The 14,766-nt window shown below is 38.9% G+C and overlaps 1 protein-coding gene across 24 annotated transcripts in view; it reads right to left on the bottom strand.

The window, feature by feature from the left end:
• LOC102940233 (ABI family member 3 binding protein) overlaps positions 1-14,766 on the bottom strand; it is a 377,733-nt gene that overhangs the window by 71,681 nt on the left and 291,286 nt on the right. For 13 of the 24 annotated variants that reach the window (XM_043538550.1, XM_027824062.3, XM_043538553.1 and 10 more), the window contains 7 exons: positions 14,063-14,137; positions 8,282-8,356; positions 7,378-7,452; positions 6,827-6,901; positions 4,552-4,626; positions 735-809; positions 166-231 (listed from right to left, as the gene is read on the bottom strand). In XM_043538550.1, the coding sequence (XP_043394485.1) occupies positions 166-231; positions 735-809; positions 4,552-4,626; positions 6,827-6,901; positions 7,378-7,452; positions 8,282-8,356; positions 14,063-14,137 (516 nt within the window). Of the gene's footprint in view, positions 1-165; positions 232-734; positions 810-4,551; positions 4,627-6,826; positions 6,902-7,377; positions 7,453-8,281; positions 8,357-14,062; positions 14,141-14,766 lie in introns of all 24 variants that reach the window. The other 11 variants (XM_043538551.1, XM_043538552.1, XM_043538557.1 and 8 more) reach the window with 3 other exon arrangements.

Here is a 14,766-nt window from a genome sequence, read left to right as displayed (position 1 = left end):
AAAATTCTCAATAAAATAGATAAAATCAGCAATGGAAAGACTACATCAACAGACCTACTCAACAGAAAAGAAAATACTAACTACTTCACAGCAACACTTAAAAGATACAGCTAAAAGTAAGTGAAGCTGATTAAATAAGGACATTTTAAAAGAATACGTCATTACCAGGTCTGATCTGTGGCTTATCAAATATCTTGGGTCTTGCAGAAGTGAGACGCACTTTATGTGGTGCTGAAAGAGACAAACTGAAGTTTAAGTGCCAAGGTTGTGAGGAATAGCAATGATCAAGGGAGACAGGCCCTGTCAGTGCATTGAAGCAAAATGAGCATGTGCCAATTCTGTAATTTTCAACATATTAATTTAGCTGCACATCGAAAGCCTGTGCTAGTTTGTTTAGGAGTCAGAAGTTAACTGCAGCCAGTCTATAGAGTCTAGCTGGCTACATTCATGCTTAGTTTTAAGAGGAGAAGACATGAATTATTTTATACTCAGTTACACAATTGCATATGGATACAGAGTCAGTTCTGCAGGGTGTTTGTGGCCTTAAGAAATTTAATTAGAGTCTGTAAAAAAACCAAAGAGTCAAGTATTCCAGAAAAAGGTGTGAAAGTTTTCAGCATCACTCAAGAGACAACGTCTGCAAACAAAATGAAGAAATCCAAAGCAATGAGAGCATGGGCTGGTGAAATGCAGTGACAGCATCAAGTTTAAAAATGTGAAGTGCTGGCCATTACCCAGGGTTGCCTCTGTTTTGCCAAATGGTTTTGATATTTTAGGTTTAATGGTTTCTGTATGAATCACATAGGAAGCTGTAAATGTAAAACAGAAGTCAGTAACAGCTGAGTTAGTCACTATCATCTTACACCCAAAATACAGTCTAATAGGCTCTACAATTCTTTGCACCATAAGCAGAGTTTGTCATTTGGCTGCTGAACCTAGTAGCCATCCTACGCTAGCAACACTGTATAATAGTTTTTTAAGAGTCTAAATAAAGAATAATATCTTTTTCATATGAAACTATAGAGGAAACATTTAAGCAGACAGAATGTCATTGCTCAACTTGGAAAAAGTGTTATAGGCCTAGATCAAATATCTCATCTGAAAGATGGCTGAATATATTAATACTTTGCACTTCTGTAACACTATCCATCTGAGAAACAAAACACAAAGTAGTAACATAAATGCATTAAACTTCATATGATCACTGTGAGGCAGATTGTAGATTTTGATTGTACAGAAATAAAGTATATTTAAAGCAAATGCTCCATGGGGGGAAATATCAACTTTCATGTTATGAATATTCCCCCACAAGATCTGGGGAAAATAGACACTTTTTCTTAAATATTTTTTTTAAGAACAGCAACATTCCCTGCAAGTTTCATTTACTTGACTAAAAACATGGAATGAGATAAAATTCTGAAAATTGGTTTCTGAAAGTCCCTGTGTTCATTGTCTGAAATATGCACTCAGCTATCTTTTTGTGCCTTCTCCTCAATCAATAAGGTGGCGCTTATGCACCCGTAACTCCCACTGAGGTTCACAGAAGCTGTGTGTATGCAGGGCTACATAGTCAGGAAAAAGGGGAAGTCATGATTAATCAGGCTAATTTTAATTATTTAAACTCTATCCCACAGAATTCCAATGAAAAGTATCACATGGTAAGTAATGTCTTTCTCAGTCTTGTACAATAACTTCTTCAAGATGTGTTGTCCCTCTTTGCACTCCTCTGTGGGGCATGCATGCGCTCCACGTGTCTGAGACCAGAAGATTTTCTGCCTGTGCCATTCTCCTCATGCTCTGAACTGAGAACGTAAGAGGCGGTGCAGACTGACTGCATCTCCAGTTCCTTCTCCACCATGAATCATGTGCAAAGGAACCAAAGCAGAGGGGAAGGAGGGCAGGTAGTGGAATACCTATCAGGACAACATATCTCGAAGCATTCCAGTTCCTAATTACCAGTAATTTCTCGTTCTTATTAGCGTGATAGTCCCTATGTGTATTCCACTGTGGGTGACTGACAAGCAGTATTCATTGAGGAGGGTGTGGAGGACCTCTGTGGTACCAATGACTGGAAGACTGCTGTGCTGGAAGATGCATTAGCTGTTGAAACTTGTATCAGGACGTGTCTCATGAAGGTATGGACAGAACGCCATGTTGCTGCTTTACATATTTTAGTGAGAGGACCATCACAAAATGAGGGTATCCAAGCAGCCTTGGCCCCAGTTGAGTGGGTTCTCACATCTGGGGGGAGGATGGCTGTTAACTTGCAACACAGCACAAGGCAGCCTCATATCCACTTTGAAAGTCTTTGTGAAAAGATCACTTCCCCTCTCAACCATTCTGCAAAGGACAAAGAGTCTAGACAATATCTTCTTTGTAGGTAGAATGCCAGAGCCTGGTGGATATCTAGAGAATAAAGTATCATGTCCTCACTGGTGACATGTGTTTTTGGGAAGAAAACAGGTGAGTGAATTGTTTGATTCAGATGGAAATCCAAGATTATTTTAGGAATAAATTTAGGGTGAAGTCTTAAAGAAACGTTGCCCTTTTGGAAGATTATGTACAGCAGATCAGCCATAAGGACCCCCAGCTCACCTCATCTTCTAGCTGAGTTGATGACAACCAGAAAGGCAACCTTTATAGATAGGTGGGTCAAAGAGCATGAGGCCAGGGGATTAAATGGAAGCCTTGTTAATGCTGAGAGGACTGAGGTTTCATCACAGGAGGGAAGGTTCTGAACTGACCAGAAGGTTCTGAAGCTAGGGTGACCATCCTGAACTTCAATCTGCAGATAAAGACACTGAGCTGTTTGAGATCTGAGTCTCCATCCTCCTTTTTGGAGGGGGGATTAGAAAGTATTTTGACTAAATACCCCCTCAACACTGGGCAAAGGGTACCAGCTTTATGGTTCCTGATGAAGATGGGATTCCACTTCTTGGATGAACAACCTCTTGTGAGAGTGGTTCCTGAAGAAGGGTGGAGAAGGGGTTTTGATGGGGAAGAGGAGATTAACTCTATAGTGTAGCCAGTCTGAATGATGTGAAGAATGCATGTGTCAGTCATTATCATCTGCCAAGCGTGGGAGAAACAAGCTACATGGCCACCAAATTGTGTACAAGAAATCTGGGAGGACAGACGTGGCATCTGGCATGATTTGGTCCCCATCAAAAGTGTTTCTTAGCAGCAGGCTGGGGTTGGATGGGGGGGGGCGGGAATGTTTGCTTGCTCTGCTGCACCCTCTGTCATTCCCATGGTGGTTCATAGCCCCTCTGAACATAAAAGTGGTGAGGTGCCAGTCACTGCTTATACCACTGTGGCTGTGGAATTTCCTCCACGGTACTGGAGTATAGATCCCCCAGAGCAGAGGGTTGCCTTTGAGTCCTTCAATGAGTGTAATGAACTACCGGCCTTCTCACAGAACAGACAGTTGTCTTCAAAGGGAAAATCCTCCACTGTAGGTTGGACTTCCCTGAGGACTGAAGCCATGACACTCTACACCAGACAATAGCCAACACCATCAATTGGAAGGCGTGTACGCTGCACCAACTGACGTTTGGAAGAATGATCTGGTAATCAATTTACCTTCCTCAATGAGTACTTGGAGCTGCACTCTATCCTACAGCAGCTGGTTAGTAAATTCTGTTAACTTAGAGTAATTCACAAAATTGTATTTTGACATTAATGCCTGGCAATTTGCTATGCAGAAATGCAGGCTGGTTGAAGTAAAATCTTTTCTCCCAAATAGGTTCAGAGAAAAGCTTCTTTATCAGAAGGGGGTGGATCTTGGTTGATGTTGCCTGTATCTTTCAGTGACTGCTTGGACTATGAAGGAGTTTGGAGCAAGGTGTGTAAGTAAAAATTCTGCTCCCTAGATTGATACAAAGTACTTCTTTTCTGTCCTCTTTGGAGCGGGGGAATATATGGCTGGGGTATGCCAGACTACCTTGGCAGGTTCTAAGATGGAGTCATTAATGGGGATTGCCACCAACTGGGTAGGCCCCATGCTCTGCAGAAAGTTGAGGGGTTTATGAGGGGGAATCTGGGGCATCAGCAACCCTCCTTCATAGGTCTTGGAATTCCAGAGCACAAGAAGGAGAAGGGTGCAGGTGCAGACCAATGGAAACTGCTAGCAAACATTTTTTGGTTTCAGGCAGATGTGCACCCCACAGTAGAATACACGTAGGGACCATCACTTGAAGAAGAAGAGCCCTTGAGTTCCAAGTACAGAACTAAATGAGATTAGCACATTTTGTGAATTTACCAAGCCAAATCTTGCTCATGGATGTGCATGCACAATTTTTTTTTTCCAATGGGAGCAGCACATGTCCATTCGAGGGCAGAATTTGGCTCAGACTCTGAGCCCCCTCCTCCCCCTCCAAAAACACAAAGTATGGTATTTGGACTTCTGAGAAAAACTAAAATGTACCTGGAATACAGTGTTCTAGGTAAAAATGTATACACCATTTGACCTTAAAGTGCAAAGTGCACTCATCCACTTCAGAGATTGTTAACGGTCTCAAAACACTGAATTAAGAAAAACAAATCAGTTACCAGTTTTCAAGTGTGGATTTTCAGTTGTTAGAGCAGTTTGGGGCTTGGCCGAAATCTGGTATGTTTCACTTGGAACTGAAAGTGAAAACGTCAGAACTTATTAAATGTACATCATGTCTTCTTAAAATCAGATGCTACAAATTAAATGCAAGAAGGAGGAGGATTAAAACTCTGTTTGTGCAATCCAGAAGTGAAAAGGTTCAGTGCTGGAAACCTGGCTCAAAATCAGGCTTTAATTGAAAATATAATCTTTGAGACTAGGAGGATACAAAGCATTAATAAGACAGGCAACAGAAGATTAGGGGGTCAGGGCAGCGCATTGCAGATGACAGTCCAGCCTTGTGCATCAGATGTGTGTTCCTAGAAAGAACAGCAAACAAACTGACTGGAAAATCAGAAGCAGTATTATGCATGAGCCCTGGAGCATGACCAACAAGTAAACAAAAGGGAGAGAAACAAGGAAAGTTTAGCTATTGATAAAAGAATAATTTCAGTCATCTTCCAAAAGCAGAGGGGAAAGGTAATGACAAAAACTGGCAAAAAAATTCTCATTGCCCAAAGTCACTTTAGACCCATCAACAACATGAACTGTTACAAGGTTAACTGATCTCAGACGCACTGTTTTTGGAGTAGCAGGAAATAAAATATCAGCGACATTTGGGATAGAAGCAAAGGTCAACTTAGTAGTATGCGGGGTCGGGATCAAAGACCAGGTTTTTCTTTTACAAGATAAAATAGCACTCTAATTAAACAATTGCCAGCTACAGAAAGTTCATTTTTCAAATACTTAATTAAAGTATTCACATGTATAGCAATAATGCTTTTCCTATTTGTTGTATATTTTAAATTTCCTTACCATCCTCTTCTCAGATGCACACTTCTTTGCAGTTTTGTTAACACTAATGTCCACTGATGTGACCACTGCTAGATCTAGTCAACTGATTCCTCTCGTAAGAGTGACTCGGTTACTTATAAGGATGTCTCTCAAAATCATCCTTTGAAAACTTAACCTTCTCTTTTATTAACTATCTGTTTCAATTTTTATTTGTGAGGTACAACAAAAAATGTACAATTCTCTAAAGAACAGAGTTATTGATAATATTCTCTCACAGTGCTAGAGGACTGAGAAAAAGGAAATGATTAAAAATATCATCATCAACTATATTGTCTGCCTCAAGAGCAAATATAATTGACAATTCAAAGACGAGGGTTGGGGCCACCACTTTGGAAAAATTAAGAACTCCTTTTCCTCCTGTCATTACTCACCCTAAAAGTTTTCCTTATTTAATAATGCAACTAAAACTGAATATTTGGAAGATTCCAAAAGTATTTGGATAACTTTCCCTCATTCTTGTGCACAAATACACTTCAGGATTGTGGCCCGGGGCTAAAGAACCAGGAGTCTCCTCCCTTATAACAGTGCATCTGTATTATCTAATGCACCTATCACAATAGTATCTGAGTCACCACTAGTTTTTCCATCTCTCCTATTATTACTGATTAGAAGAGTCTCTTTTCTTAGGGAAAATGCAGATCTACAAACTGAACCTTTTGCCTAGAACAAAGTGATCTAGAAAGTACCGTCCCTGGCCAGATTCTTCCCTCAGTTAGATGGTGTAAATCTGAAGACATCTTACTGAAGTCCATAGCATTATTCTAAGTTTGCACCTGTTCAACAGAGCAGAAAGTCTCTACTCTCTGCAAGTTCCAGAGAGGAACAGTTGTGTAAAGTCTTACGAGCTTCAGAATACAATGCAAGGCTCCTCTTTTTTTGGCTAAGCCTGAGCTTGGTTAGTGTCACCGGACTCTTTTGGAGTCTGATTCTGAGACCTGAATTCAGAGGATAGTTGAAAAGGTGAGGAAAGCCTTATCAATTCATGGTTCCCTTTCATACAATAATTTCCATAAGAAGAGTGATGGCCGCTATAGAAATGCATATATATCAAAGACGCATCAAAGGGTTCTATGGGTTAAAAACAATCCACGGATATTTCTTAAATTCAACATGAAACGACCGTGAACAAATGGCTGACTTGTCACCTGCTTTCCACAAGGAGAGATTCAAATCACGCTAGCCCGTTCAGTGTCCTCTTCTTTTACAATTCACTATTGTGTGCTCAATTAAATAAAATGACCTTAACATCTTTCAATATGCCATGTTCGTCAATTCATCAAGGCACTAACCAATGTCAACATGTGTAGCTAAGCTAGTGCCACAATAACATTTTTAAAGATTGTAAGCCTCTATATCGAATTACAGAAATAATGCAATTACCAGGTTTAGTCTGTGGTACTTCTGGCCTGACAGATGTTTTGGGTTTGGATGGAATGAGTCGTGTTTCTTTTGGAGCTGAAAGAAAGGAGAAGGATTATTATTGTATTCTTCAGGAATCATAGTCCAATGCCATGTTTAGCCCACAGGAAATACAAGCCTGCAATAAAGACAATAACAATTTCATGATTTTCTGGAAGCTGAAATAAAATGACTGCTCAAAAGGAAGAAAATTAACAGTGCTGCGCTGTGGGATGACTTGATATAGTGATGAAAGTGGCCAAAATTCTGATACTCTGAGAAAGTGGGACCACTCAGTTTTGACAGATAAGAAATAATAGGTTAATGGGTGCTTCTGAGCAGGTTTGATAGTGGCAGAGAGATAATTTCTAAGACAGAGCTATGAGTCTTCCACGGCAAAGGATGTGCATACATGTAGAAGGAGAATGAAAGAGAATGAAATGTTGCAGTACCAAATAACTTTCTAGAAGAGTTTTCTTTGGTGAAAAGAGAAAAATACCAATATAACAATTTCAGTAAGAAAACTTCTTTACCCATTGTTGCCTTTGTCTGTTTAGAGGTGACAGAAGGTTTTGTTATGAGTGGCTGTGGGGATGTTCGATGTACTGCTGTTGGGGAAAAATGCAAAGAATGTTAAAATAAAAAAAGAATTGATGAACTTCAGTTCTGCACACAAGATAAAACAAAAACTGCAATGGAAATAGGTAGCATTTGGGTTATTCAAAGCAATTGCCTTACCCCCGCCCCAAAAGGGTCAATTTACAAATCACAGAATAACACAATATCAATTATACTGACTGTTGACAGAAACAAATTGACTAAGATCTTCCTTGTAGCTTCTTGCTTTATATTTGTAATACAATATACAAGCAGTGGTGAGATAGATATAAAAGTATCCATTTTAAAATTGCTTTTTGCTCTAATATAATACTACTACTTAGTTCTTATATAGCACTTCTAATTGGTACATCTCAAAGCACTTTACAAAGGAGGTCATTATAACAATCCCCATAGGGGAAGTGTAAGACACAGATAAGAGAAATGACTAGAAAGTAATTAGAAAGGATTTCATGTATGCAGCCACCCAAACGTTTTTTTAAAGAACAAAACAAAACAGTGAATCTTCCAGTACTGAAACAATTACGGTTCATCACGTGCCATTCCTTGAAAATCCTTTGGAAACGAGAAATAGTGGCATGGGGTTCAGCCTCTCCTTTTTGGGATTATAAATCTGTCAGCTTTAAAGTATTTTTGGTTTTCATATGCAGAGGTGTACATTTTGCCATCACTTACCCCAGCGCAACACAGCTGAATAGAGCTACACAGGAATAACTAAGGAGAAATTGGCTGAATGCTTCTGAAAAGCACAACAACTGAGGTCTGGCTAAATGAATGATTAAACCTCAATATACAGAATTACAAAAATGACTCAATTACCAGGTTTGGTCTGTGGTATTCCTGGCTTGATGGATGTTTTTGGTTTAGTAGGCATGAACTGTTTTTCACTTGAAGCTGAAATAAAAAAAACAAACACCCCTGGACTATAATTGCAAATTTCTATAAGGAAACACACTGTGATTGCGGCCTTCAAGGAAATGTGTGTCCAATAACCTGTGAGGCAAATTATGCAAGCGCAATGCTGAAAATCACTTAGTATGAATGCCCAAAAAAGAAGAAAAAATTATGCTGCATTTTGTTTCAATAATAATTGCTATGTATGAAGTAGGTGGCATTCCCAGTGTTATGAGAACGTCCACCTCTGGATGAAACAGGAGAAAGTTGTTGACAAAAAGAGAAACAGAACATGATACAATGAAGGGGCTGCTCAAGCTAACCTGACAAAAGATAATTTATTCGGACACTACTGGTCACATTCTCCTGTATGTGAATGCCTGAGGACAGAATTGGACACTATGTTATTTTTCTGTTAGTCCACCCCTCCACCTAACTGGATCTATGGATCAGCCCCCCTGATTCCAGCTACAAAGCTACTCAATTCTAAGTTGTTTTACATATCTTTCAGCCAAGAAATCTTGCCATGCAGCATATCCTCAACTGAAAAAAATATTATTAGGAGTATGCTTAGTATTTATGGCAAATTTTTTTTTTAGTGATAGTGGTGGGGTCTGTGATCCATATTGGTGTGAAAAAGTAATGGAGAGGGACTATCATATCCTCACAATAGGCAAATTCACCACAATGTGGATATTTGGGTGTTAAAGGCAATTCAAATAAAAACATTATAAACCCATACGCTGAAGAAACGTTTCACCCCATGTGAGGGATCTCAAGTAACCTAACGAATATACAATAATATTTGGTGAAGATGTAGATGGCTCACAAGTGACTGCTAATGCATACATCAAGTACTGATTCTTTTGCTCTTTCAGAGCAAAAACAGGACATTGTTTTAGTAAAATATTCATATAATAGAAAATTTTAATTTCTGGAGCTACCGAGAAACAGTATAAACCAGCAATTACAATATAGATATTAGTATTTACTTAGATGGAGAAAAGTTGCACCAATTTAATTTTCAAAACATTGGCCAAGACCTATCTACGAAGCTGAGGCCACATGTCTTAGACTGCTGATTAAGATAGTTGGAGCCATGCACTCTGTAGTTAATAAACTCTACTCTAAGAAGCATCCATCTTCTCACTACGACTGATAAAATTTACAATGAAAAAAATCTATTTCTGCCCACAAGCCCAAATAAAGGGTATCTACCTTAGATTCATTCAGAAACTCTCCAACTGGGGCATGAATAATTAAAGTTCAGAATAAAAACCTGTGTGGCTTATGTTCCACCCAAGCTTTTCTGAAGAGGGCTGACTGGGAGCTAGTTGAGGTGATTGGAGAGATGGGTTAGAGAGCTGCTGCTTGGAGTTGGGAAGAGACTGTAGGTGGTCCATTTTTATTTTTGTATGGTCTATGGTGGCAGTTGGAGTCCTACAGTTTTCTTTCAGTTGTCTTATACAAATTGTGTAAAGAGCTCAAAACCAAACATCGGTGCAGAAAATGCCTTTCAATAAATACCTTTTAAATAATATCTTAAATTAGCTGAATTTATGAGACACAATGAAGAGTGTTACATATTTGGATATCAGTTTCTGTACATCTGCTACTACATTTCCAGCAACACTTGCTTGTTCTATGAGTCAAGTCTCTTCTTACTGGAAAAGACATGAAATCTCAACAACTTAGGAAATCTCCTTGATCTTAAGAACTATCAAGGAAAGGAAACTGAGTGAAATATTGTAGGTGATGTCCTTATTAACGGAGTTGGGTAAAACTGGTAAAAAAAAAAAAAAAAAAAAGGTGCCAGGAACACTTGTGTGACTTTTTTGCAAATTTGTTCGACATTTTGCAATCACTACATTTCAATTTTCAAAAAATCTAGGCAGGTTTAAAATTATGCATAGAAAGCCTGAAAAAAAGCAACAAGCCACTTTCCTGAAACATCTCACAAGAAAATACATTTTAACATAAAAATTCATGCTTGTATGCTTTCTAAAAGATGCCACTGTCGGATAACCACTTAGCTTTCAGCCCACTGCTTACTCAACTTAAGCATGTGGTTTTCATGAGGCAATATCACCTCCATCCTTTATTTAAAAAATGTGATATTTTTAGAAAGTAGTTCTACGGTCACTGCAAATTTTCAGATAATGAAAAATATTTTCTATAAAATAATATTGAAAAATTTGGAAATTTAATTAAATTGTTCCAATTCACTCAGAAACAGGAAAACATCATTAAAAAACTCACAAGTAAACATTGCTTTATTTCACCAAATTCTACTCATTGAAAAAATCTGTTGAGATATTGGAAGTGTTTTTCCCACAGTTTCATGAGCAAAATGATCAATCATTTCCCTATTCCTTTCCTAAGATCTTCCTGAGTAGCTGGAAATGGCATTTAAGAGATTATGTATTTCAAAATCAGGATTTAGCCATATAGACAGTCCTAGCTGTAAAAGATCCATCCTTTTTTCCTCATTGTAGAGTTAAGGAGAGAGACAAGGAACACACTGACTGGCAGGATGATCTCAGGGAAAGATAATGCTCCTGGATTTCCATACTGTATTACAGAAGAGATACAAATAACTTGTGAGGCAACATTGCATGTTTTGAAGATTTAAATGTTTTCTCCTAGAAAATTCATACTGTGTGAAGAAAAAGATTCTCCAAGGTATGTAGGCACCTTGAATTTGTTTCTAATTATGCTAGGTGATGAGATTGGGAGTGGGACTGGGGGTGCTAAGAAGCTGACTGCCTCAAAGAAGGCCTTAGAGAGCTGAAATTTTTATTAAAATAGAGAAGTGAAGGCAAGACAGGAAAGATGATCTTATCAAACTAGAAAGGGAGAAAAACAAAACAACAAACAAACAAGGAGCATGAAGGGCAATCCAGTTCTAGGAAGCTGAGTGAAAAGGAAAATGGTAACTCGGAGTTACTAATTGTCTGCTTTCCAGAGTTGGGCTTGAAGTAATGGGAAGCCCAAGACACAATCAGATTCTAAGGGCTTGTCTACACTGTGCAGTAAAGCACATTAGAAAGTTGTGACTTGTACAGTGCTCTAATGTGCTCTGCTCTGACTGCGCCACCTCAACCATGTTGGCTGGAACTAGAAGGTATGTAGTTTGCATTAACATAGTCCTGTTTCAAAGGACTGAAAATAAATAGAAACGGCTTGTCCACACAAAGAGTTAATGCATGGCAAGTTGGGATAAGAACATAAGAATGGCCATCCTGGGTCAGACCAATGGCCCATCTAGCCCAGTACCCTGTCTTCTGACAGTGGTCGATGCCAGGTGCTTCAGAGGGAATGAACAAAACAGGTAATCACCAAGGGATCCATCCCCTATCGCCCATTCCCAGCTTCTGGCAAACAAAGCCTAAGGACAACATCCCTGCCCATCCTGACTAATAAAATTGATGGATCTATCTTACATGAACTTCTCTAGTTCTTTTTTGAGCCCTATTATATAGTCTTGGCCTTCACAACATCCTCTGGCAAAGAGTTCCTCACATTGACTGTGCGTGGTGTGAAAAATACTTCCCTTTGTTTCTTTTAAACCTGGTGCCTATTAATTTCATTTGGTGGCCCCTAGTTCGTGTGTTATGAAAAGGAGGAAATAACAATTCCTTATTTTCTTTCTCCACACCAGTCATGATTTTATAGACCTCTATCATATCCCCCCTTCATCGTCTCTTTTCCAAGCTGAAAAGTCCCAGTCTTATTAATATCTCCTCATATGGAAGTCGTTCCAGAGCCCTAATAATTTTTGTTACCCGTTTCTGAACCTTTTCCAATTCCAATATATCTTTTTTGAGATGGGGCGACCACATCTGCATGCAGTATTCAAAATGTGCGTGTACCATAGATTTATATAGCGGCAATATGATATTTTCGGTCTTATTATCTAATCCTTTCTTTATGATTCCCAGCATTCTGTTAGGTTTTTTGACTGCCGCTGCACATTGAATGGATGTTTTCAGAGAACTATCCACAATGACTCCAAGATCTTGAGTGGTAACAGCCATTTTAGACCCCATCATACAGCATGCTACATTTATGAAATGAGATGTTACAGCTCTTAAACCAGTCTGGTCAGTTCTGGCTTGAAGCATGCTTAGCGTGTTGTGGACAAAGTGTAAAACGAATGTGTACTGAAAGAAAAAAATAACTCTCTTTTTTCTCATAGCTCACAGTAAAAATGAACTGGAATCCGCAGAAGCTAGCATAGCACCTACGCCCGAATTACCATTGAACACTCTGGGTAAATACTATGTTTATGCTACTTTCTTTGCAGAGTGAGGGCTACCATAGACTGCTTTAGAGAAATCTCTCTCCCCTGACTGTGCTTTGTGTGAAGAAATACTTCCTTTTGTTTGTTTCAAACCTGCTGCCTATTAATTTAATTTGGTGACCCCTAGTTCTTGTGTTAGAAGAAGGAGTGAATAACATGTCCTTATTTACTTTCCCACACCAGTCATGATTTTATAGACCTCTATCATATCCTGCCCCTGCCATCATCTCTTTTCCAAGCTGAAACAGTCTTATTAATCTCTCCTCATATGGAAGCTGTTCCATACCCCTAATCATTTTTGTTGCCCTTTTCTGAACCTTTTCCAATTCCAATATATCTTTTTTGAGATGGGGTGACCACATCTGCACACAGTATTCAAGTTGTGGGCACCACAGATTTATATAGAGGCATTATGATATCTTCTGTCTTATTCTCTATCCCTTTCCAAATGAGACCCAACATTCTCAACATTTTTGAGTCCTGCTGCACACTGAGTGGATGTTTTCAGAGAACTATCCACATTGACTCCAGAATCTCTTTCTTCAGTGGTAACAGCTAATTTAGACCCCATCATTGTAAATGTACAGTTGGGATTATGTTTTCCAATACGCGTTACTTTGCATTTATGAATACTGAATTTCATCTGCCATTTTGTTGCCCAGTCACCCAGTTTTGTGAGGTCCCTTTGTAATTCTTTGCAGTCTGCTTTGGACTTAACTATCTTGAGGAGTTGATGTACAGAGTGCTAGCCTGCCAGACACTAAGTCACCAAGTAGACCCTAGTACCACACACTAGAAGTTCTATAGTGTGTGCACCACAGAACTTTTACAGCATGGTAGCAGAGTCAACATGGCCAGTTTGTGAGTGGCAAGCTAGTGCATTGTAGATTTACATCCCAACTTGTTGCACACTAAGTCTCTGTGTGGACAAGCCCAAAGATTGAGAAGTATCTGTATTCTGGGAAGAAGTCTGAGAGGCAAGTCACCTACGTGAAAAGCTCATAAAGATCCTAAAAAGTACACCACACCCAGCTAGATCATATTGTACAGTTATCAAAGAGCAATTCTAGTATGTGGTCTTTCCCAAAGTAAGGTAGCAGAATATATGACTGCTATTTTTCCAAAATCAAATGAAACTGAAGCATTTTCTCCATCTGTTATGAATTCAAAAATTCAGATTGGACTGACGGGTCCTGCTGCTGTAAAAAAAAGATTTGTTCATGTGAGGAACAGCAAACAACATTGTGTGCTCAGAGCCAAAGGACAAGCATGCATCTAGAAGCACAGGAAAGTTTGATGATTATATTTAATGGCATAAAATGAGCTTCTCCTGGGAATTTCTTCTCTGATGGGGATGAAAACAAACAAAACAAAGCGACTACCTATTGAATAAGTATTATTACCCATTGTTGTTTTTGCTCGTTCAAGAGAATGAGGAGTTGTAGCAGTGACTGGCTCTTGGAGCGATGGAATGACTCCTGCTGGAAAAAATGTAGATAAATCCTGAGAGAGATGAAGGGACTCAATGAAGCTACACAATTTATATTAGATGAAGATCTGGCCCAGGAGGTTTTAAAATAGCAAGCATTTGCAATCAGAGACTTACAAGATATAAGTAGCTACTATTAGGCTTTATTTAAAAGGAGTTTTGAGGGGTTTGTTTTGTTTTGTTTTTCTAAAGAGAAAAACATTTAAACATGAACAAGAGTATCTGTGGCACCTTAGAGACTAACAAATTTATTAGAGCATAAGCTTTCATGGGCTACAGCCCACTTCATCGGATGCACAGAATGGAACATATAGTAAGAAGATTATCTTCTTACTATATGTTCCATATATATACAGAGAAGGTGGAAGCTGCCATACAAACTGTAAGTGGCTAATTAACTAAACATGGTGGCACATACTCTACATTCATGACAGGTTTCAGAGTAGCAGCTGTGTTAGTCTGTATCCGCAAAAAAGAAAAGGAGTACTTGTGGCACCTTAGAGACTAACAATTTTATTTGAGCTACAGCTCACTTCATCAGATGCATTCAGCTTATGCTCAAATAAATTTGTTAGTCTCTAAGGTGCCACAAGTACTCCTTTTCTTTCTACATTCATG

This window comes from Chelonia mydas, chromosome 1 (assembly GCF_015237465.2).
Source record: "Chelonia mydas isolate rCheMyd1 chromosome 1, rCheMyd1.pri.v2, whole genome shotgun sequence".
In the NCBI taxonomy this organism is placed as follows: domain Eukaryota; kingdom Metazoa; phylum Chordata; order Testudines; family Cheloniidae; genus Chelonia; species Chelonia mydas.
Note: the sequence above shows the minus strand (reverse complement) of the source record. Positions and strands in the feature narration are given on the sequence as shown.